Source organism: Cervus elaphus, chromosome 10 (genome assembly GCF_910594005.1).
Source record: "Cervus elaphus chromosome 10, mCerEla1.1, whole genome shotgun sequence".
Lineage (NCBI taxonomy): Eukaryota > Metazoa > Chordata > Mammalia > Artiodactyla > Cervidae > Cervus > Cervus elaphus.
Window position 1 is genome coordinate 49,593,780 of NC_057824.1, and position 20,298 is coordinate 49,614,077.

At 55.7% G+C, this 20,298-nt stretch overlaps 2 protein-coding genes across 11 annotated transcripts; one reads left to right on the forward strand and one right to left on the reverse strand.

The window, feature by feature from the left end:
- Positions 1–6: 6 nt before the first annotated feature.
- TFR2 (transferrin receptor 2) lies at positions 7–12,303 on the forward strand. 6 transcript variants are annotated; one of them, XM_043915125.1, is made up of 19 exons: positions 7–239; positions 1,069–1,129; positions 1,339–1,591; positions 1,692–1,878; positions 4,423–4,563; positions 4,650–4,761; positions 4,844–4,966; positions 5,312–5,428; positions 5,556–5,695; positions 6,053–6,216; positions 6,895–7,014; positions 7,443–7,525; positions 7,618–7,681; positions 7,775–7,842; positions 7,927–8,003; positions 8,097–8,181; positions 8,277–8,504; positions 8,875–9,015; positions 11,557–12,303. In XM_043915125.1, exons 2-19 carry the CDS (start codon positions 1,097–1,099, stop codon positions 11,830–11,832), a joined length of 2,412 nt encoding a protein of 803 aa, XP_043771060.1. In that variant the 5' UTR covers positions 7–239; positions 1,069–1,096; the 3' UTR covers positions 11,833–12,303. The 6 variants fall into 6 exon arrangements, with proteins under 6 accessions (XP_043771060.1, XP_043771059.1, XP_043771062.1 ...); XM_043915124.1 differs by having other exon boundaries at positions 7–235; XM_043915123.1 differs by lacking the exon at positions 7–239 and having other exon boundaries at positions 838–1,129; positions 11,557–11,845; positions 11,986–12,303.
- Positions 12,304–16,662: 4,359 nt separating this feature from the next.
- MOSPD3 (motile sperm domain containing 3) lies at positions 16,663–19,913 on the reverse strand. Of its 5 annotated transcripts, none has more exons than XM_043915144.1 (6): positions 19,390–19,913; positions 18,649–18,916; positions 18,344–18,419; positions 17,896–18,125; positions 17,000–17,203; positions 16,663–16,888 (listed from the first exon to the last, which is right to left on the reverse strand). In XM_043915144.1, the coding sequence occupies exons 2-6, from the start codon at positions 18,851–18,853 to the stop codon at positions 16,857–16,859; spliced, it is 747 nt and encodes a 248-aa protein (XP_043771079.1). In that variant the 5' UTR covers positions 18,854–18,916; positions 19,390–19,913; the 3' UTR covers positions 16,663–16,856. The 5 variants fall into 5 exon arrangements, with proteins under 5 accessions (XP_043771079.1, XP_043771082.1, XP_043771080.1 ...); XM_043915147.1 differs by lacking the exon at positions 19,390–19,913 and adding an exon at positions 19,233–19,300; XM_043915145.1 differs by lacking the exon at positions 19,390–19,913 and adding an exon at positions 19,103–19,224.
- Positions 19,914–20,298: the final 385 nt, after the last annotated feature.

Below are 20,298 nucleotides of genomic sequence, written 5' to 3' on the forward strand. Positions count from 1 at the left end.
GCTCAGGTGAGCCGGTCAGCGCTGTCTTTCCCGGGGCGCTAGGTGGTGACAAGTGTGGGGCAGGGACTGGGGCACTGGTTCGCCCCAGCAGCAGCTCAGAACTTCCCTCCCAGCTTGGGCAGGAACCGAGGTTTCCCAGGGAGACCCGGACACCGGCTCCTTGAGCCCTATTCCAGAACTCGTTGTGCTGGGTTCCTCCGCGTGGCTTGGGGACCTGCGCTCTCGGCCTGGAATTGTAGGTAAAATTTAGCAGTTTGTGTCTGTGATATGTGTTCTGAGGCCCCCAGGCTCCAAAAAGATGGTCCAAGTCCTTTGGCCACCAAAGAGGACCATGAGTTGTCCAACGTCACCCAGCTTTGCCCACGTCTCGGTCAGGACTCTTTCCACCGATTCCCGACTCCAGGCAGGACCCCCATCCTGGAACACTCTCTGGTCCTGCCTGACCACGTGCTCCTACCCATGCACCCACCTCCCCAGCAGCTGGCAGGAGCCTAGGCCCCCCTTTCAGACAGACAATGGGACAGACCAAACCCCAGGTCACACTCCTGTAGCCCCTTCAGCTGGGGATCCCCTGAGTCCAAACAGGGAGAGTAGCTAATGTGTTCAGGGCGTGGGTACTGGGGAGCCTGTGAGGCCAGTGAGGAAGGGGCAGAGGTGTTAGTGGTAAGGAGCTTAGGACGGAGTCCCCTAGGACACTGGGAGGGGAAGAAGCAGGAGGGGGGAAGGGTCATCCATATCTCCACCCTCCCTGGCCGTCAGCCTCCCTCCCCCAGCCCTGATGGGAACTAAAGGCCAAAGTCTGCCCCAAGGTCAAAAAAATTGATTGTTTTGCAAGAAGGGGGCAGGAGTGGAACTGTGGAAGGATTGGCAGGGGAGGACAGAGCCCCTCGTCCGTCCTCTAGCCTGGGCCGGGGGGCCATGTCTGGAAGGCTGGACTGAAACCAGGACTGTTACCCCACCCTGTGAGGGGGGGAGGTGAAGAAGGGCCTGGGCTCAGGCTGCCTGCCAGGACTGATAAGGGGCCTCTTGGGGCTCCCACAAACGGTTTATCACTGGGGTGGGGGACAGCCTGCAGGGCTCAGGAGGGGGCACGAGCATGGACCGGCTTGGGGGTCTACTCCGAAGAGCGGTAAGATCGGGCGCGGTTGGGAGATCCTTAGGCCTTCTCTCCAGGTCCTCCAGCCCCTTCCCCAACTCCTCCCATTCCCATCTCTAACTCTCCCCTCCAGCCTGCCTTTCAGGACCCTCTTCCCTGCCTTGTGTTCATGGCACCCCAAAGTCACTATTATTGCCAGATTCCTCCCCTTCCCTATCTCATGCACACCACGCCCCCCACAGCAAAGGTTGTCCCCAGGACCCTCTCAGACCATCTACAAGCGTGTGGAGGGCACCCAGCAGGGACGCCTGGAGGAAGAAGAGGAAGACGGGGAGGAGGGGGCTGAACCGCCGGCCCACTTCTTCCCCATGGAGCTGAGAGGCCCTGAGCCCCTGGGCTCTCGACCAGCTCGGCAAAACCCTGGACTCTGGGAAGCAGCAGGACGAAGAGCGGCCCCCTACCTGGTCCTGACAGCCCTCCTGATCTTCACTGGGGGTGAGAGTCACCCCCACTCCCACTGGAGGGTCTGGGCTTGGGGCGATGTCTGGGGTCCAGGGAAGGGCACAAGGAGAATCTCCATCTTGCCACCCACCAGCCTTCCTCCTGGGCTACGTGGCCTTCCGGGGGTCGTGCCAGGCATGCGGAGATGACGTCATGGTGGTCAGCGAGGACCTGAATGATGAGCTGAGCCCAGACTCTCACCAGGGCACGTTGTACTGGAGTGACCTCCAGGCCATGTTCCTGCGGTTCCTGGGGGAGGGGCATCTGGAAGATACCATCAGGTGAGGATCAGCTTGTCCCATTCCGGCCCTCAAAAACCATCATCCGCTCGAGTCCTCCTCGCCCAGGACCTTGAGTCCTTCCACCTGCCGCCCTGACCTCTCTGTGCAGTGGTCCTGGGAAGGATGGCAGGCATTGGGGGGTGAGGGGGGACTTCCAGAAATGAGACTGCAGAAGGTATATTTAGGAGCCAAGGGAACTGACTTAATAAGCACAGGGGGTCCAGCTTCCACCTATGAGGTGGGACAGACCCAGGAAAATCTTGAACAACACACTGAGGACACACTTAGGTTTTGACCTGTGGCAGTGGGGAGCTCTGGGGGGCTCAGAGAAATAGGAGTTTAGGGAACCAGAAAAAGAAGCAAATGCATTTGTGGGCAGAGACTGTCTCTCAATCTGTGGGGGATGCCATCCCAGCAGGAGCAGGCCGGTGTTCCTCTTGTCCTGCTGAGGTCAACTTTTCCCTCTGGGAAGGAGCTGCCGCCCGGTAGGTCCAGAGAAGACGTCAGGAATCATTTTTTCAGTGGATTCTCCTGGGTTTTCCAAGTTGAAGATCATATAATCTATATTTAGTGAGAGATGCATAGTTCCTTTTCAAATGCATACATCTTTTAGGTCTTTTTCACTTCTTACTGCATTGGAGAAGATATGAATTTAGGTAATGATGATAATACATATCCTTGCCTATTTCCTAACTTTCATGGGAATGTTTTTCTAATACTTTGTCACTGTGTCCATGGCGCACTGGCTTAAGGGCTCTTAGTTCCCTGACTAAGGGGAACTGAGGGGTTGAACCCGGGCCCTCAGCAGTGAAAGCAGAGTCTCAACCACTGGACCACCAGGGAATCCCCCCAGTCAGCTTTTTAAAAGTGAATTAAGGAAGTATCCTTCTATTCCTAGCTTACTGAGACTTTTTTTTAATGATCAGAAAAGAGGAACAAGAATCAAAATTTTTTTCAAACATTTTTCCATAATGTATTGCAGTGATCACATGATTTTTCTTCTCTAATGTTTATGTAGTCATTTGTATTATTAGATTTCTTTGTTTTCATGAGATCAACATAAACTTGATCGAGGTGTATCATTATTTGTTGATACATTGCTGGATCCATTTTGCTTGAAGATCTTAAATCTATGGCATCAGCAAAATGCATGGACTTTTTTTTTTTTTCTTGAGCAACACTTAGTAGTCTGGGTACAGCCTGAGTAAGTGGATGGTTTGACAGGTCTAGGGTGGGGTGTGGCACTGTGGATGCCATCAAAGGGCAGGGAGGCAAGAGGGAGGCAGTGAGAGGGAGCAGGCAATAGGTGATGTATGCCATGTAGGCTGGATGGGGAAGGAGGGAAGCTGGGGAAGAACTGATAGATATGGAGAAATCAGACAGTGTGGAGTGCCCGATGGGGTCAAAGAACAGGTTATGGTGATGCTAAGGGAGTTTCAAACTGAAAAGCTCCGGTCAGAGAGTGAGATTCTGTGTCCTATTTATCCTGGAGTCTCCAGCACCTACCGCTCTGCCCGGCACTTAGTAGGTGTTCAGTAAATCAGATCAATATTCCAAAGATGGACTTGTGGGGACAAGGCTCAGGATGTGGCCGGGAAAGTGGCTGGCCAGATGCCAGGGTCCTCACTGACAGTGGATAAGTGACCAATTGGCTAGAAGATAAGAGCCGTAAGGAGGGACAAAGGATGGGGTTGCTGGATGGCACGGGCTTCGAAGGAAGAGAGTTTCACCTGTGGAGAAATGGTCAGAAATGTGCGCAGTGGAGCCAGGAGCATGCGCCTCTCTGGCCTCTGGTGGTATGAGAGCCTGAGCTGCCTTCGAGCGTCCTGCAGGAGACGTGGCTTCCCAGGGGACAGTCAGGTTTCTGCCGAGGTGAAAGGTAGAAGGGGCACTCAGTCTGATGCTGAGGAGGGAGGACTTTGTTTACCATGGAAAGAGCACAGGTGGAGCTGGTTTAGAGAGAGCGCATGTGGGATGTGGGGGGGTGGAGGTGGCCCTGGCACAGGTAAGATGGACGATCGGGGAGCGTTCAGGTGACAGCAGGCTGGCTAGCTAAGTGGTGACTGTGGAAGAAGACAGGGTGAGGTCTCCAAGACAAGTGACCCCAGCTTCCACCGGCAACCGTGGTAGAAGGTGTCCCCGCGAGGCCCAGCTGGAGGAGGAGAGGGGTGCAGGACCCTCACCTCTGCCTGGAGAGCCCTTTGGAAGAAAAGTATTTTCACGCCAGGGGCAAAGCGCAGGCCAGTGCATGTAGATGTGGAGGGGACAGTACGATAGATTGGTGGTGCGGGTCATTTGGCCTGCCGCAGGGAGAGCCTCAGGGATGGTGGAGAGCACCCCTGACCATCAGAAGCTGAGGCGTAAGCAGAAGGAAGTCCTGGAGACCCTGGCAGTCATGGCAGGAGAGATTTAAGAGCCCCTCACCGCCCAGGGCTGGGGCCTACACCTCTGGCATCTTTCCCTGCTCCAGCCCTCTCCTCCAGGCACTCAGACGTCCCAGCCCCTGCCTCCTCCAGCACCTCAATCCCCGTTCTCCCTGCACAGGCAGACCAGTCTTCGGGAAAGGGTAGCCGGGTCTGCCGGAATGGCAGCCCTGGCTCAGGACATCAGGGCTGAGCTCTTGCGCCAGAGGCTGGACCACGTGTGGATGGACACGCACTACGTGGGGCTGCAGTTCCCAGATCCGTGAGTGCTGCGAGGTGGGGGTGGGGTGGGGCGTGGCGGGGGTGGGGTGGGCTGTCGGTGGGGCGCTCACCACCCCGGCTCCTCAGGGCTCGCCCCAACACCCTGCACTGGGTTGATGCCTCCGGGAAGCACGGGGAGCAGCTGCCACTGGAGGACCCCGACGTCTACTGCCCCTACAGCGCCACGGGCAACGCCACGGTGAGCCTGCCGGTCCTCAGGATGGGGCGGCCTGTCCTTTGCCTGGACGCGCCTCACGGCCTCCCGATCCTCCTCTCCCCAGGGAAAGCTGGTGTACGCCCACTACGGGCGGCCGGAGGACCTGCAGGACCTGCGGGCTCGGGGTGTGGAGCCGGCGGGGCGCCTCCTGCTGGTGCGCTTGGGAGTGATCAACTTTGCCCAGAAGGTGAGGGTCCCCGGGGGATGGAACCTGGGGCCGTGGAACGGGGAGGGTGCCCGCTGGGCAACCCGAGGATCGGATGGCGGCAAATTGGAAGCGTCCAGGAGGCTGTCAGAGGGAGAAAAGGGAGAACCAAATGGGCTGTAAGAAACTCGCCAGGGGAACAGAATCAGGAGGGAATATGGGGCTTGGGGGCTGCCAAGGCACTGCGGGAGCATCGAAGGTGAGGTCCACCCGGTGCCCACAGCTACAGATCAGAGGCCCTGCCATCCCACTTTTATTTGCATTTTCTTCCCTTCTCAACCTGCTTTTTCTGGGAGAATGGGTCCTTTAGCCGCGTGCCTTCCACAGGTGGCCAGTGCTCAGGACTTTGGGGCCCAAGGAGTGCTCATATATCCGGACCCGGCAGACTTCTCCCAGGGCCCGCACAAGCTCAGCCTGTCCAGCCACCGGGCTGTGTATGGACATGTGAGTCTTGGGGGAGCTGTAGTGCCTTCCTGGGGTCCCTGGACTGTTGTGCCCTGCCTAGGATGAGGCTGGCATGCTCTTCTGGCAGCTTGGCTCCGTTTCAGTTTGGGCACCCCTCTCCCAACAGGTGCACCTGGGAACGGGGGACCCCTATACGCCTGGCTTCCCTTCCTTCAATCAGACCCAGTTCCCTCCAGTCCAATCCTCAGGTCTCCCAAGCATCCCAGCCCAACCCATCAGTGCGGACACTGCCTCCCTCCTTCTGAGGTGAGGACCATGTAGGGACCGGGAGGGGAGGAGGCAGGGAGAGGTAGGCTGCAGCTAGCTCATAAGGTGTCTTGGGTGAGCTAGAACAAGATGGCTCTTCTGGGTGGGCACAGCCTCCTGCCAGGGGCCACCCTTTGGTGAGTGGAACTCCAGGTCATATCACAACCTCTGCTGGGCACCCTTGAGCAGGATACAACCTGTACAACTGTCCAAGGCAGTCTGGCCCCTCAGCCAGGGTACAGATGCAGAGAGCTGGAGCCAGAGGATGGGAGGGAGAGGAGTGAAGAGGGGGGCTTTGGACTCGTCTATAGCCTGGGCCTCTCTGCCTCTAATTCTTTCTGTCCCACCCCTTTCCAGGAAGCTTGAAGGCCCTGTGGCCCCCCAGGAATGGCAGGGGCACCTCCCAGTCTCCCCTTATCGCCTGGGCCCTGGGCCAGGCCTGCACCTGGGGGTCAACAACCACAGGGCCTCCACCCCCATCAGTAACATCTTTGGCTGCATCGAGGGCCGCTCCGAGCCAGGTGTGCTTGCTTGCCCAGCATCACACACACACCCTACCGGGGAGGCGGGGGAGAGGCTGGCAAGTTGGGCCCGGGCGGGATTGAGTGGGAGTGGGGGGCACTGAGACCTCATGCTCAAAGCTGTCTAGAGATAGAACGGGCAGTTCTGCACAGTAGCGAGTTCCCTAGCACCAGAGGTGAACAAGCCTAAGTTGGATGATGTTAGAGCATGAAAGGGAGGTCAGACTACAACAGACGAGCCTTTCAAACATAACTTGATGTGGATAACAGTGAGGAATCAGAGTTCTTGAGCTGAAGAGCATGGTACCTCGAAGCACTGGAGGAGTGGCACATGGAGGCCTGTGATGAGGCTCCGATGAGGATGCTGGTGGTGCGAGTGGGAGTGGGAAGGGTCAGAGAGAGATTTAAAAGGGGAAAACTCATCAGGACTCGGTGAACAGAGGGACATGCTGATCAGGGAGATAATGGAGTCCAGAATGACCCCAGGCACCCCGATGAAGGAGCGGACCATCCGGGAAGGGCCAACGGGAGGAGAGGCACTCTTTAGGGACAGCCAGGATTGCAGGCTGGGGCTGCGGAGATGTGAGGGTCCTCGAGAAAGGGACCCTCCCAAGGTCGAGGGAGAAGTCTCTGGGTTCTGCCCACGTAACAGGTGGGCCCCCAACACCCCTCCCCCAGATCAGTATGTGGTCATCGGGGCCCAGAGGGATGCATGGGGCCCAGGAGCGGCCAAGTCTGCTGTGGGGACCGCCATACTGCTGGAGCTGGTGCGGACCTTTTCCTCCATGGTGAGCAATGGTAAGGTCAGGACCTGGGCCTGGGCCGGGCAGCTGGGGCTGTGTGGCCTGAGCCAGGACAGGGCAGAGAGGCAGTTAGGAGCACAGGCTGGAGGGTGGCCACTGAGACCTGGGCTCCAAACCTGGCTTCCTCCACGTCCTGGCTGCTTGGTCCCAGGCAAGTCACTTCACCTCCATCTCTTCACTTAAACATGAAAGTACTAATAGTCCTTAGTGAAAAACCTTATGCAAGCAGTCCCCATCACTGATACAGCTGAGTCAGGGCAGACCCAGGTTAGATGGGCTGGGATGGGGGCTTGGTGGGAGGGAAGGAGAGACCCCAGGGGACCGGGACCGAGGAAGACAATGAGGTGGGGATATTTGCTTGGCCCCCCAGCCAAGCCCACCTCCCCTCCCACCACCCTACCATCCCCCCACTGCTGCCCCCAGGCTTCCAGCCTCGCCGAAGTCTTCTCTTCATCAGCTGGGATGGTGGTGACTTCGGGAGTGTGGGCTCCATGGAGTGGCTGGAGGTACCCTGGGGTCCTGGGCAGGGAGTCAGGCAATGGGGAGAGGTGGGGAGGGGGCAGGAGGGGGGAATTCACAGTCCACACCTCACCCACAGGGCTACCTTAGTGTGCTGCACCTGAAGGCTGTGGTCTATGTGAGCCTGGACAACGCAGTGCTGGGTGAGTGGGGGGCAGTGCCGCCACCTGGCCCCATTGGGTGCACCCTGCCCCTGGGTGCCAAGCCTGAGGCCTGGCATCCCTCCCTCTCCGCAGGGGATGACAAGTTTCACGCCAAGACCAGCCCCCTTCTCATCAGCCTCATTGAGAACATTCTGAAGCAGGCAAGAGCCCGGCCAGGAGCAGGGGATGAAGGGAAGCTGCTGGCCGCTAGAGCCTGACCAGTGTCCCCCCAACCCTGCCCCCAGGTGGACTCTCCCAACCGCAGTGGGCAGACCCTCTACGAGCAGGTGGTGGTCACCAACCACAGCTGGGAAGCCGAGGTGTAAGTGGCAGCAGGCACATAAGACAGCTGGGGGCAGGGGGAACACGTGGGCGACCCTGAAGCCACACTGCGCTCCCTCCTGCCCCTCCCCAGGATCCGGCCGCTGCCCATGGACAGCAGCGCCTATTCCTTCACGGCCTTTGCGGGGGTTCCTGCCGTTGAGTTCTCCTTCATGGAGGTGAGACTTCGGGCCCTGTCCCAGAGCGGTAGCCCCTGGGCCTGCCCGCACCCTGCCCGCGCGCCTACACCCCACTTCCCGCCCTGTCCCGGCAGGATGGCCCGGCATACCCGTTCCTGCACACAAAGGATGACACCTATGAGAACCTGCACAGGGTACTGCGGGGCCGCCTGCCCGCCGTGGCCCAGGCCGTGGCCCAGCTCGCAGGGCAGCTCCTCATCCGGCTCAGCCACGATCACCTACTGCCCCTCGACTTCGGCCGCTACGGAGACGTGGTCCTCAGGCACATCGGCAGCCTCAACGAGTTCTCTGGGGACCTTAAGGTTCGAGACGCCAACCCTCGCTTCGGGTTTCTGGTGGGGTATGGGGAGCGACGCGCCACATCCCGTGAAAATGCCACCGGGGCCAGGGGGATCTGCCCCATCTCCGCCTTGGTCTAGGGCCCCTCTGCCAATCTGGCCCCTTTACACCCGCCCCAGTCACTAAGGCCCTAGGACCCCGCTGGAACCCACCCGACAGCACAGGGCTTCTCTTCCTTCCTTCTGCTCCCAGCATTCTGTCCCCCTATACCCCCCACCCCACCCTTGCCAGTCCCAGGGTCCCAGGCCCATCCCCCCAGCACCTGGACCCCCACCACCCTAGGCCGGGGTACTGGCCCCTGCCGCCGGTCTCAGCCTGTGCTTCCGCCCTCAGGCCCGCGGGCTGACCCTCCAGTGGGTGTACTCGGCGCGAGGGGACTACATCCGTGCGGCCGAAAAGCTGCGGAAGGAGATCTACAGCTCGGAGGAGAGCGACGAGAGGCTGATGCGCATGTACAACGTGCGCATCATGCGGGTGAGGCCCCGCCCAGCCCGTCCGCGCCGCCCCGCCCTCTTCCGGCGGCCTGGGGTCCCTCCTCCAGGCCCGGGTCCCACCTCCAGACCTGGCGCCTGCGCGCTGCCCTCCTCCCCTTCGCTTTCACGGGTCTCTGTCGTCCCGGCGCTGCCAGTCCTAGACGCGCAGTCCTTTGCTTACAGGCCCGCCAGGCTGGAGCCACCACTGAGGCGGGCCGGCAAAGTGATGAGACAGGGCGCGCCAGCCCCTTGGCTACAGTTGCCTGGCTACCGCAATTGCAGAACTAAGACAGATCGCTCCTCCTCCGGTTCCCCACTGCCGACCCACCCCCTGCCCACAAGCAAGTCCACGGTGGTCCACAGTCTAAGAGGTGCAGGATTATGGTTCGGGAGGTGCAAAAAGCTTAAATTCAGAGCATAGAGAGCCCTCTTCCTTCTGGTGAGATGGATGAACCCCAGAAAGGCTGCCTGGAGGAGGTGTCATGTGAAAGTTATACAAGATTATTATTCCCCTGCCAGTCCCGCTTGCTTTGAATACTTTGCAACCTGCACCCCATCTCCAATTCCAACCCCTCCTCTTCCATTTCCTTACCCCAAGAACTCAACTCTGCAACCCTTTGACCTCTAGAATTGAGTGCGTAGGGGCTGTGGGTGTGGGGGAAAGTCTAGAGCAAAATGCTAAGCAGGGCCATCCTCAGTGAGTGTGGGGTGAACAGGGAACCCCACATGCATGTGCAGTTTGGGGATGCTGTGTCTGGCCTTTGCAAGGTCTTGTTCTTTCTCTCCCCCTTCCTTTTTCTGTCGTACTGTCTTTCTGTTGACAAACCCACCCCTCTTGCTCTTTTGTCCTGGCTCCTTTCTCTTGGATTGGACTTGGTTTATTCTCATTAACAGATCTTGCTCTAACCCCCACTGTGCCAGGCTCTAGAGACACAAAAAGACACCTCCTCCCCCTGAAGTTGCTGTGTGCCCCCCAAGAGATAAAGGCCATCTGGACACGATTAGGCCATGAGAAACGATTCACACTCAGAGCTGGAGAGTAAAGATGTAGAGCTAAAAAAGAAAAGAAAAATAAGAGGTAGGGCTTCAGAACCCGAAACAGGGCTGAGCCAGACCCAGAGAACTTCGTGGCTCTAAACCAGGGGTTGGTAAACTACAGCCAGCAGGCCAAATCTGGTCTGCCACCTGTTTTCGTAAGCGAGGTTTTATTGCAACACAGCCATGCTCACTGGTTTTCCTATTGTGTGTGGTTGCTTGTGTGCTACAGCAGCAAAGCTGAGGAGCTGCAACAGAAACAGTCTGGCCTGCAAAGCCTAAAATAGTGACTGTCTGGCTTCTTGCAAGAAGGAGAAAAGTTTGCTGACCCCTGCTTTAGACTATAACAGAAGTCTTGAAGAACAGACAGAACTTGGGTTGGTGCCAAAAGAGGATGTTTCAGGGTGGAGAGACCAGGTATAAAGGCATGGCAGTGAGACAGGTCTGACTTTCCTTGGGGGCAGGGTGTGGACCAGCCGAGCCAGAACAGAAGCCCTGTGAAGGAGAGGAGGGGAGTGGGTTAGGGATCAACTTTGGGGTTTGGGTTTGGGGGGTCTGGGGCATCAAGGAAATCTGGAAGGTTTTTAAGCAGGCAGGTGATGTAAGCAAAGTGGAATTTTAGGAAGGTCTTGACCAGATTGTAATGGCTTGAAGAGGGAATGAAGTTAGTAGCAGCTGAACTTTTGGTGGGGGTGGCAAATACCACCTGAAGTGAGACATTTGGAAGGAAAAATGGACAGGCTGGAGGCTTCCTTGGCAGCCCAGTGGTTAAGACTCTGTGCTCCCAATACAAGGGGCACAGATCTGATCCCTGCTCAGGGACCTAAGATCCCAGCATGCTGCCCCTCAAAAAACAACAATAACAAAACCCCAAAACCCTCCCCAAATGATTCTAATGTGCAGCCAGGGGTGAAAAACCACTGTATTATAGGTCATGAGAAGAGCAGGAAGGTGGAGGTCGAAACTTGGGCCTGCCCACAGGTGGGAGGAGAAGGAATCGGAGCCGCTGGCAGAACGGTGGGAGAACTGGGCTAGGAGCGAGGCCATCACAGGAAGTTTGAACAACATATAAGTCAAGAGGGTGAGGACCCAGGGTCAGGCACTTCCTAAGGGCCGGCCTGTCCCCTTGACCTTTGACTCTGGGCTGTGGACATTCACGGAGGGATGCAGGAATGACCGGGGTGTGGAGAGGTGAGGAACAGCAGGACGATAGACGGTTCTTTGAGGCTTTGGGCAGAGAAGTGAATGGGAGAGGAAGGAAGACGGGGAGTCCTAGATGCAGGGTTGCAGGCTCAAGGGAGAAAGAAAGGGATCCAGTCCAAAACACGGTGGGAGGGCGCATCCTACCTGACTACTGGTGACGTCACATTCCGGCCTTTCCTGATTGGGTAGCCAAAAGAAGGGCCTTAAAGAGGCTGCTCAACTGTATTGACTCAGCGTGCATGAGGTCCCAAGGTGGGTTTGGAACTGCGGTTCGGACTTCGACTTGGTCCCCTTCTCGGCGCAGGTGGAGTTCTACTTCCTGTCCCAGTACGTGTCGCCGGCCGACTCCCCGTTCCGTCACATCTTCCTGGGTCGCGGAGACCACACGCTCCGCGCGCTTCTGGACCACGTGCGGCTGCTGCGCGCTGGCGGCCCCGGGGCCACCTCCTCCCAGGTGGCAAGGGGCCTGGGCTTCCAGGAGAGCCGCTTCCGGCGCCAACTGGCCCTGCTTACCTGGACGCTGCAGGGGGCAGCCAACGCGCTGAGCGGGGACGTCTGGAACATCGATAACAACTTCTGAGGCCCATGGCGGGGTATGGGCGGGGGTTGGGAACATGCCCCTGCCCCCTGGCGAGAGCGCTTGGTCTCTCTTGAGCGCTTTCTGGGTGACAGAGATGCCTGTGCACCACCTCCCATTGCTGACTAATTTATTAGTCCTTACCGTAATTCTCAGGGGCCCAGCGATGACGCCGGCGCAGACAACCCTGCATCCCAGACCCAGGGTGGTAGTAGGTGAGCAGTGCCTTCCATAATGGGATGGTCATACTGTCAGCCAATCAGAGAGCAGCATCTGCCCCTCAATCACAGCCCCTTCCTCTTCAGTAGCCGTGGTCCCACTAACAGCTAGAGACAACTATGGAAGGTTTCCTAAGCCCTGGGACCTGGCCATCCTTGGGAAAGACTGCTGGGGCCATAACCTTATGGCCAACATGTGGCCTGTAGTGGGAGGGGCTGGGGCTTGAACCTTAATAAACCACCTGTGGCATCTGTTGCTTACAGTACTTTTATGTGGCTTACTCACCCTCACCTCACCCTGGAGACCTGGGGAAGGGTTGGGCAGAAGGACCCAAAGAGGATGCACCTTGGAATGCTGTCTACACGGGGGAAAGAGCTCCTTCTAAGGAACTAAGGAAGCTTCCTGAGGACATAGGGTCTCTGGTCCCATCACTGCATGGTAAATAGATGGGGAAACAGTGGCTGACTTAATTTTTGGGGGCTCCAGAATCACTGCAGATGGTGATTGCAGCCATGAAATGAAAAGACACTTACTCCTTGGAAGGAAAGTTATGCCAACCTAGATAGCATATTAAAAAGCAGAGACATTACTTTGCCAACAAAGGTCCATCTAGTCAAGGCTATGATTTTTCCATTAGTCATGTATGGACGTGAGAGTTGGACTATAAAGAAAACTGAACACCGAAGAATCGATGCTTTGGAACTGTGGTGTTGGGGAAGACTCGAGAGTCCCTTGGACTGCAAGGAGATCCAACCAGTTCATCCTAAAGGAGATCAGTCCTGGGTGTTCATTGGAAGGACTGATGTTGAAGCTGAAACTCCAGTACTTTGGCCACCTGATGCAAAGAGCTGACTCATTTGAAAAGACCCTGATGCTGGGAAAGATTGAGGGCAGGAGGAGAAGGGGATGACAGAGGATGAGATGGTTGGATGGCATCACCAACTCAAAGGACATGAGTTTGAGTAAACTCTGGGAGTTGGTGATGGACAGGGAGGCCTGGTGTGCTGTGGTTCATGGGGTCCCAAAGAGTTGGACACGACGGAGCGACTGAACTGAACTGAACCCAAGACCACCACCAGTTAGGAGACTGGCCCTGTACCCTATCCTGGAACCAGGGATGGTTACATAATTTACAAGGGCTGGTACAAAATGAAAGTGTGGGGAAAAAAGAAGAAAAGAAAGTGTGGAGATTCTTGTTTGAAAAGCAAAAGCAAAGCTTTTTTCTTCCTTCCACAGCCTCTCAGTCTGTCATAGTGGTTCTTCATTTGTTATTTAATGTCCAGATCACTCAGACAAGAAGATACTCTGGGCAGATCCCCACAGGCACGCAGAGTTCTGCCCCGCAACTTGCTACAGACAGCCCACGTGCCTAACCAGAGCCAAACCCAGACCTGTGCTGGCATCCAGTCCCTGCTGGGAGTGGAGGGTGACAACTGTGATTGGGTGGGGACAGGTGAGACTCCATCGGGGGTGGCAGGACCCCCAGCATAGGCTCCGTTGCCTCATCGGACTGCACTTCCAAAACTTAAGTTCAGAGATAAAAGCATTAAAAATTTCAAGATAGAGACTGCAGAGCACTAACTGCCAAGCACGGTGGCCCCTTTGGAGCACAGCCTTGTGAGACTGCCATGGCTACACAGCCTAGGGTGGCCCAGCCTGGGACCTCTCTCCCCTCCAGGGTCCCCTGTGGCCCCTCGTTGAACAGTGAGGTGGAAGCTGCAGGAGGGGAGGAAATTCCAGGTGCTGCCGGCACCATTTTAGCTTTAATCATGGGCTCGGGAGGCTGCGGGCCTCGTTCTCATTTCCCGGCAGCTACGTAAATCCTAGGGCCTGTCTCTCAGGCTCCTCATCCTCTCTTGTTCCCGGGATGGTGTGAGAGGTCCTAGGCTGCTTCTCACAGGCTGGGAAGTAAACGCTTCTTCATTTATGACTCAGGATGCCCCTGGGTTCTGGGATGAAACTGCGCCCTCCTTAGCCCCTGAGTCTGACTTTGTGGACTCTCAGGAGCCTAGACCAGGGGTCAGAAGCTTCCTTGATTCCTTGCTTCCCTGACATACTCTCCGGAACAAATTTCCCAAAGTTGTCTCTCAGCCCTCTCCGCCTTGTCCATTTGCTCCTGTTGGTATACAGAATAAAGGCCTGGATGAAAAGGTCCACATCCTAATGCTCGGAATCTGTAAATGAACATCACCTTACATGACAAAAAGGACTTTGCAGGTGTGATTAAGTGAGGATTTTGAGATGGAGAGTGCAAATTCATATGTTGAAACCCTAATCTAGTGCCTCAGAATGTTTTTGAGGGCCTTGAAAGAAGTGATTAAGTTAAAACGAGGTCATCAGAATGGGCCTAATCCAATCTGACTGATGTCCTTGAAAGAAGAGGAAACCAGATGCAAGGAGAGACCTGAGATGCGTGTGCACTGAGGGGAAAGGCCATGTGAGGACCCAGGGAGGAGGGGGACATCTGCATGCCAAGGAGAGAGGCATCAGGAAAAACCAAACCTGCCGACACCTTGATCTCAGATGCCAGCCTCCAGAACTGTGAAAAAAACTAATTGCTGGTTTTTAAGCCACCAAGTCTAGAGTGATATGCTAGAGGTGGGACTGTGGACTTAATCACAAAGCTTCTTTTTTTTTTTTAATTTTATTTACTTTTTTGGCTATGTTGGGTCTTCATTGCTGTGAGGGCTTTTGCCTAGTTATGGTGAGTGGGGACTACTCTCTAGTTGCGGTGCCCAGACTTCTCGTTGTAGTGGCTTCTCTTGAAAGGCTCCGGCTCGAGGTGCGAGGGCTTCAGTAGTTGTGGTGCACTGGCTCAGTTGCTCCGCAGCATGTGGGATCTTCCTGGACCAGGGATTGAACCGGTGTCTCCTGCGTTGGCAGGTGGATTCTTTACCACTGAGCCACCAGGGAAGCCCATCACTAGGGTTCTTATTAAAGGAGGCAGGAAGATCAGAGATAAAGGAAATGTGACAACGGAAGCAGAGGGTCAGAATCAGAGACTTGGAGATGCTATACTCCTGGCTTCTTTTTTAAAGTGACTTAAAACAATGATCATTTGTTAGAATTTTGTCTCTTGGCTTTAAAGATGGAGGAAGGGGTCACCATCCCAGGAATGCAGATGGCCTCTATAAGCTAGAAAAGCCAAGGAAACATCCTCTCAGCTGCCTCCAGAAGGAACCACCTCTGGGGACATCTTGATTTTATCCCCAGAAGATTCATCTTGGAGTTCACACCCCCAGAACCATAAGAGAATTAATTTGTGTTGTTTTAAGCCACTAGCTTGTGATAAACTGTTACAACAGACACTGGAAACTAATACCCACCCACTCCAATTTGCTGCCAACTCAGCATTGTTTTCTAAGTAATCTGCTTTTTAAAAAAATGTGTTCCAAGCCCCTCCCACCGGATCTCACTGGCAGCAAGGCCTTTTCTCAGCAGATACCAGCAAGATCATTCAAGTGTGATACCTCAAATGCCTTTTGGGGGTCCTGGGCACAGCCAGGCCAGTGTGAGTGGTTTGAAGGGTTTGCTGGGCTGTGGGGAGAGCCCTGCTCACATCCTGGACACAGGCTGCCACCCTCTGCACAGAATCAGACTCACATGTCACTGAACCCTGCTCTGTGTGTGGGAAGGACAAGGCCCTCCCAGGGCAGTGGGGTAGCTCCCAAGGCCCCCAAAGCAAAGCTGGAGCAACTGATAACCTTCCAGCAGCATAGCAGACCGAGTCTGTCTGCATGTTATCTTGCTGATTTTTGTTCCCAGTCAAGGATCTATCTGCCAGTGTCACTGGCTGTCCTTCTTCCCCCCTCCCCTCTTGCCTTGCATCTGAAGGAGGGCTGGAAGCCTGCCTTTCAAGCAGCTTTTTTTTCCATTGCCTTCACTTTTCCCGCCTGGTTAGGCTGAAGTTTATGTCAGGCAGTGCCACTTCCCCCCATCTTGCCAGGGACCTTGGTGTTTCTTAGCTGCAGGGGCTGAGGTCAAAGAAGAGACAAAATAAAAGCAGAGTAACAAGACAAAAAGACAGAAGAGGATTCTGGGGAAGGGAAGCCTCCTGGCAACCCTGGCAAGAGGCTCTGATGGCTTAAGATGGTGGGACCTGAGTTCTACAGCAGGTGGGAATAGGTGGTATTTGTGTTTGTTTCTTTTCAGCTTTGGCATTGGAAAAGTCCCTGATGCTGGGAAAGATTGAGGGCAGGAAGGGAAGGGAGTGACAGAGAATGAGATGGCTGGATGGCATCATCAACAGAACAGACATAAGTTTGAGCAAACTTTGGGAGATGGTGAAGGACAGGGAAGCCTGGTGTCCTGCCATCCATGGGGTTGCAAAGAGTCAGACACAACAGTGAATGAACAACATGCTGGCTTAGCAACATGATCCTCTCCTTAAGACAGCGTTAAAAGGAATCTTAAGAATCAACTATCTCAATTTCCTCATTTTAGAGGCATAAACTGAAACTCTGAAAAATTAAATGACTTGCTCAAGATCACATGGTTTTTTTGGCGCAGCACCAGGCCTCGACCTAGGTCTTCTAACTCCTCAATGGGCCTCTAGGTGGGAGTAGGAGGAACTGGAGAAATGACATGGGAAGAAAGGGGCGTGTTTCTTACCTATTTCTCAGTTCAGTTTTACAAATTTATTTGATTCAACTTGGAAAAAGATAACAAATCCCTAGGTCTGGAGGGAGATGGGGAGGAAGAAGGAAGCAGGAGTTGAGACGAGGTTATGAACATCACAGTGGCTGTCTCACGTCCACATCCACATCCATGTCCTGGCCCAGGGAAGCGGCGTGGAGGTGGAACAGAGCTCAGGTCCGGAGGAACACCATGGTGAGGAGCCCTGGGGAGGGGAGAAAGAAAGAGCAAGGTTGTGTGTGGAGCCTGCCGGCTCTGTATACCCTCTTTCCAGCCCCCATTCTCCTCTTGCTGGGCCTGGATCCACTGGGCTCACCTAAGACGTAGGCTGCCACCAACTTTTGTCCCAGGGAGACGTGAAACATTTGGGGCAGCTGGCTGCCAAGTTCATCCTGGAGCGGGAGCAGCAGGAAGGCCACAGAGATTGTGCCCATCAGCAAGAAGAGGAGGAAGGAGCTGGTGGCCAGTTGCGGGTGAGGGTCTGGGGAACAAGGCCCGTCAGGAGTTCCAGCCTCCACTCCTGTTCAGTCCAGGGAGGAGGCTGAAGGTGGAAGGTGTACCCACTTTTCGTTGGACACTGGAAGTGTCCTCTTCTCCCTGGAGCCCCTGTCCCCACTGCGCAAGAAACCCTCTCCCCTCTGGTCCCTCATCCTTTTTCGCTCTTCAACTCTGCCTTGATTACTGGCTCCCGTGTACCTGTGTGTCAGGCAGGGACCTCTGTCTCCCATAAAATACAATGTGGTACATAATTGCTCAACCCGCGTTTCTTATTGAACTGAACTGAGTTGACACAGGATGGGAAGTACTGGAGTTAGAGATAAACGAAGAGTTTTTCTCTCTAGGTGGAGGCCAGAAACCAAGGAAACTGCGAAGTCTGCTTTTTCCCTAACCTGATATAAAATCTTAACTCCTAGAAATGTTTCTATTAAAAAGCAAAAGGCTAAAAAAAAAAAAAAGCAAAAGGCTGAATCAGAAGGGAATTCCCAGGTGGTCCACTGTTAGGACTCTGCGCTCTCACTTTCAGGACCCTGTGTTTGATCCCTGTTCGGGAATTAAGATTCTGCAAGCCCAGAAGGGGCACCAAAAAACCCACAAAAACCCAGAACACCGATAACAACAAAAAACCTCTTCTACTCCAAATTAACTCACCTCTAAGGTCATGCTAGGTCCCCTCCCCCTACAGAACTCAAGAATTCCCATCCCCAAACTCACTCTCTGGGAAGGGCTGGGCCGCGGATGGTGCTGTCCAGGAATGAGGCTCTGCGTGGGGCGTTGGGTCAGACTGTCCCTGAAGCTCAAGGGGGTACGCTGGGGCCCTTAGAACCGAGGTGATGTCCTTGCGCCCCACCACTCGGCCCTCTGTTCCCTCCTCAGAGAGCTCAATGCGGAAGCGATCCTGGACATTATAGTGCCTGGGATTGGGGGCCACGTGGCGAATCACACTGGTCCGGAGAAAGGAGAGAGGCCCATTGAGGGGCAGTGATCCAAGTGAATCCAGGCCCCACCCTCCCAGGAAACTCCCTCTTAAGGATGCAGACAGAGGGTGGGGGAAAAAAGGCTGAAGAGCACCAGCTCTGAGACCTAAGTCACAGCAGGGTAAATCAGAGAAAGCTGGCCGCGACCACTGGCTTTCATCAGCCTCCCCATCCGCTCAACTCACATGTCAATGCAGGACTGAGCCTTCACATATCCTTCCGCGTCAAACACTGTGTATTTGGCAGGGGCTGTGCACAGCACTGGGGGAAAAGGCACAGAAAGATCGATCGACTACTGCCTCAGAGAATCCTGCACAAACCCCGCCCATGGAGTCCCCCCAGCCTTCTACCCTCGGACTGGACTTGACCCTTCCATTCTGCCAAGGCCGGACAGTCAACTGTACTGATCTGACTCCTCCAGCCCACCCAGCTCCCCAGCATATTGCCGCTAGTCCCCACATCCCGAGCACGAGGCGCCCATCCCCTTCACCTCGGAAGCGAAGCACTGCTCCCGTGGGGTTATAGAGGGTCAGTAGCTGCCGGGGTCCGCTCCGTTGGTCCGCCCTGAATACTAGATCCGGGGGAAAGACCAGGACCGGGACAACAGATCCCGAGGGAGGAGGGGCGCCCCGGGACCCCCGCCCAGGAGCCCCCGGACCCACCAGCTCCTGGTCCTGGGGCGCCCCACGGCGCATGCAAGCTCTGGGCGGTGGAACATCCGAGGGCAGAGCTCAAGGGACGGGGCCTGGAGTATAAAGCTGAGGGGTGAGAGGGGCGAAGGGAACGGGATAAGATCGTAAGGCAGGGCGTGGGCTGGTTCCGCCGCCGCCGCCTCAGAACCCCACTAGATAAGGCCCCCCAGCAGACCAGGCCCAGGTCTCCCAAACCCTTCTTCTCCCCCAGCAGCGCCCTGGGTCCCCTTAAGCCCCGCCCCCAAGCCCTACCTCGAGGGTCACGCCTACCCGGGAAACCCGGCCCCTCGCGGCTCCCAGCCCCGGCCCTAGTCTTCCGTCTTAGTTCCTAATCTCCATAAGCCCCGCCCCTTCCGGGCGTCCCGGGGCACCCGCCCCCTGCCTCCGAGGCCCGATTCCGCCGGTCGCCGCGGCCTCTTCCGGAGCTGCTCTTTCCGCCTCTTGCTCTCCTGTATCTGGGCCTCCGATCACTTCCTGACCTCGGGGCCGCGCTTCGTCGGGCTTCCGCCCCCAACGGCGGCTCGCGCTCGGAAGCTCACCTCTGGTCACAGCACCTGCCAATCAACCTGTGGCCGGACCAGGGCTGCCATCTTTCCGGGAGATCGCTTCTGCACTTCCGCCGTACGGTCTTTATCATTGGCCAGGGCGGCCTCGACTCAGCTATGACTATTCGCCGATTGGTGAGCCTAAAGCGGTGATTGGCTTGATCACAGTGACGTAGCACTTGACGAGCGTCTCGAGCCTGAACGCTAACCCTGGAATAAGTGGAGCGGAGGGCTAGCGGGAGGGACCCGGGCCAAGATGGGAGTCGGCCTTTGTTCCTTCCTCCCCACTCTTGAGGCTGTCCAAATCACTAGCATCACATCCCACGAGGGAGCCCTCTTTTTTTCCCCTCTTCAATCCCAGGCTCTTCTAGGAGCTTCCGCAGCAACAAAAGCCGTTTTCTACAGTGCTAGTTGAATGTTGCTCCCCCTTGGACTCGGATCTCTGCCCACAGCACTTCTCTTGATTCCTTCCTGCACGGAGCTCATCGTTGAAATCTCTCATATTTGCAGAGGGAATTATGGTTCAGTCCTGCTGCTCACATCATCCCACGAAATGTCAACTCCACTCTCAGACGAGGAAACAGCCTCGACAAGGTGAAGGCCCCAGGCCACACACTTGGTTAGCAGTGGAGCAAAACAAAGTTAATCTTACCTGAAAGTCTTCTCTGCACCCTATCAAATAGAGAATCTCCCTTTGCCTGTCCTCTTAATCATGCTTTTGTGTTCTTCATTCATAGCAGTCTTATAGCTACTTGACCTCGTTAGTTTATCTCTGTTCGGGTAGAATGTGCTCCCTTCTTCACAAGAGCTGGGACTTTGTTTTCTTGTATTTTTGGCACCTGAAACAGTGCCTGACATTTGGAATGAGCAAATGAGTGAGTGACTATGATGAGCTTCTGATCT

Coding starts and splice junctions, on each gene's coding strand:
- TFR2 (XM_043915125.1), top strand. CDS start 1,097: ATGGACCGGCTTGGGGGTCTACTCCGAAGAGCG. Junction 5,429..5,555: donor ACCGGGCTGTGTATGGACAT/GTGAGTCTTGGG, acceptor CTCTCCCAACAG/GTGCACCTGGGAACGGGGGA. Junction 7,682..7,774: donor CCTGGACAACGCAGTGCTGG/GTGAGTGGGGGG, acceptor CCCTCTCCGCAG/GGGATGACAAGTTTCACGCC.
- MOSPD3 (XM_043915144.1), bottom strand. CDS start 18,853: ATGCGCCGTGGGGCGCCCCAGGACCAGGAGCTGGTGGGTCCGGGGGCT. Junction 18,420..18,648: donor AGCAGTGCTTCGCTTCCGAG/GTGAAGGGGATG, acceptor CTTTTCCCCCAG/TGCTGTGCACAGCCCCTGCC. Junction 16,889..16,999: donor GGTGGCAGCCTACGTCTTAG/GTGAGCCCAGTG, acceptor TCCCCTCCCCAG/GGCTCCTCACCATGGTGTTC.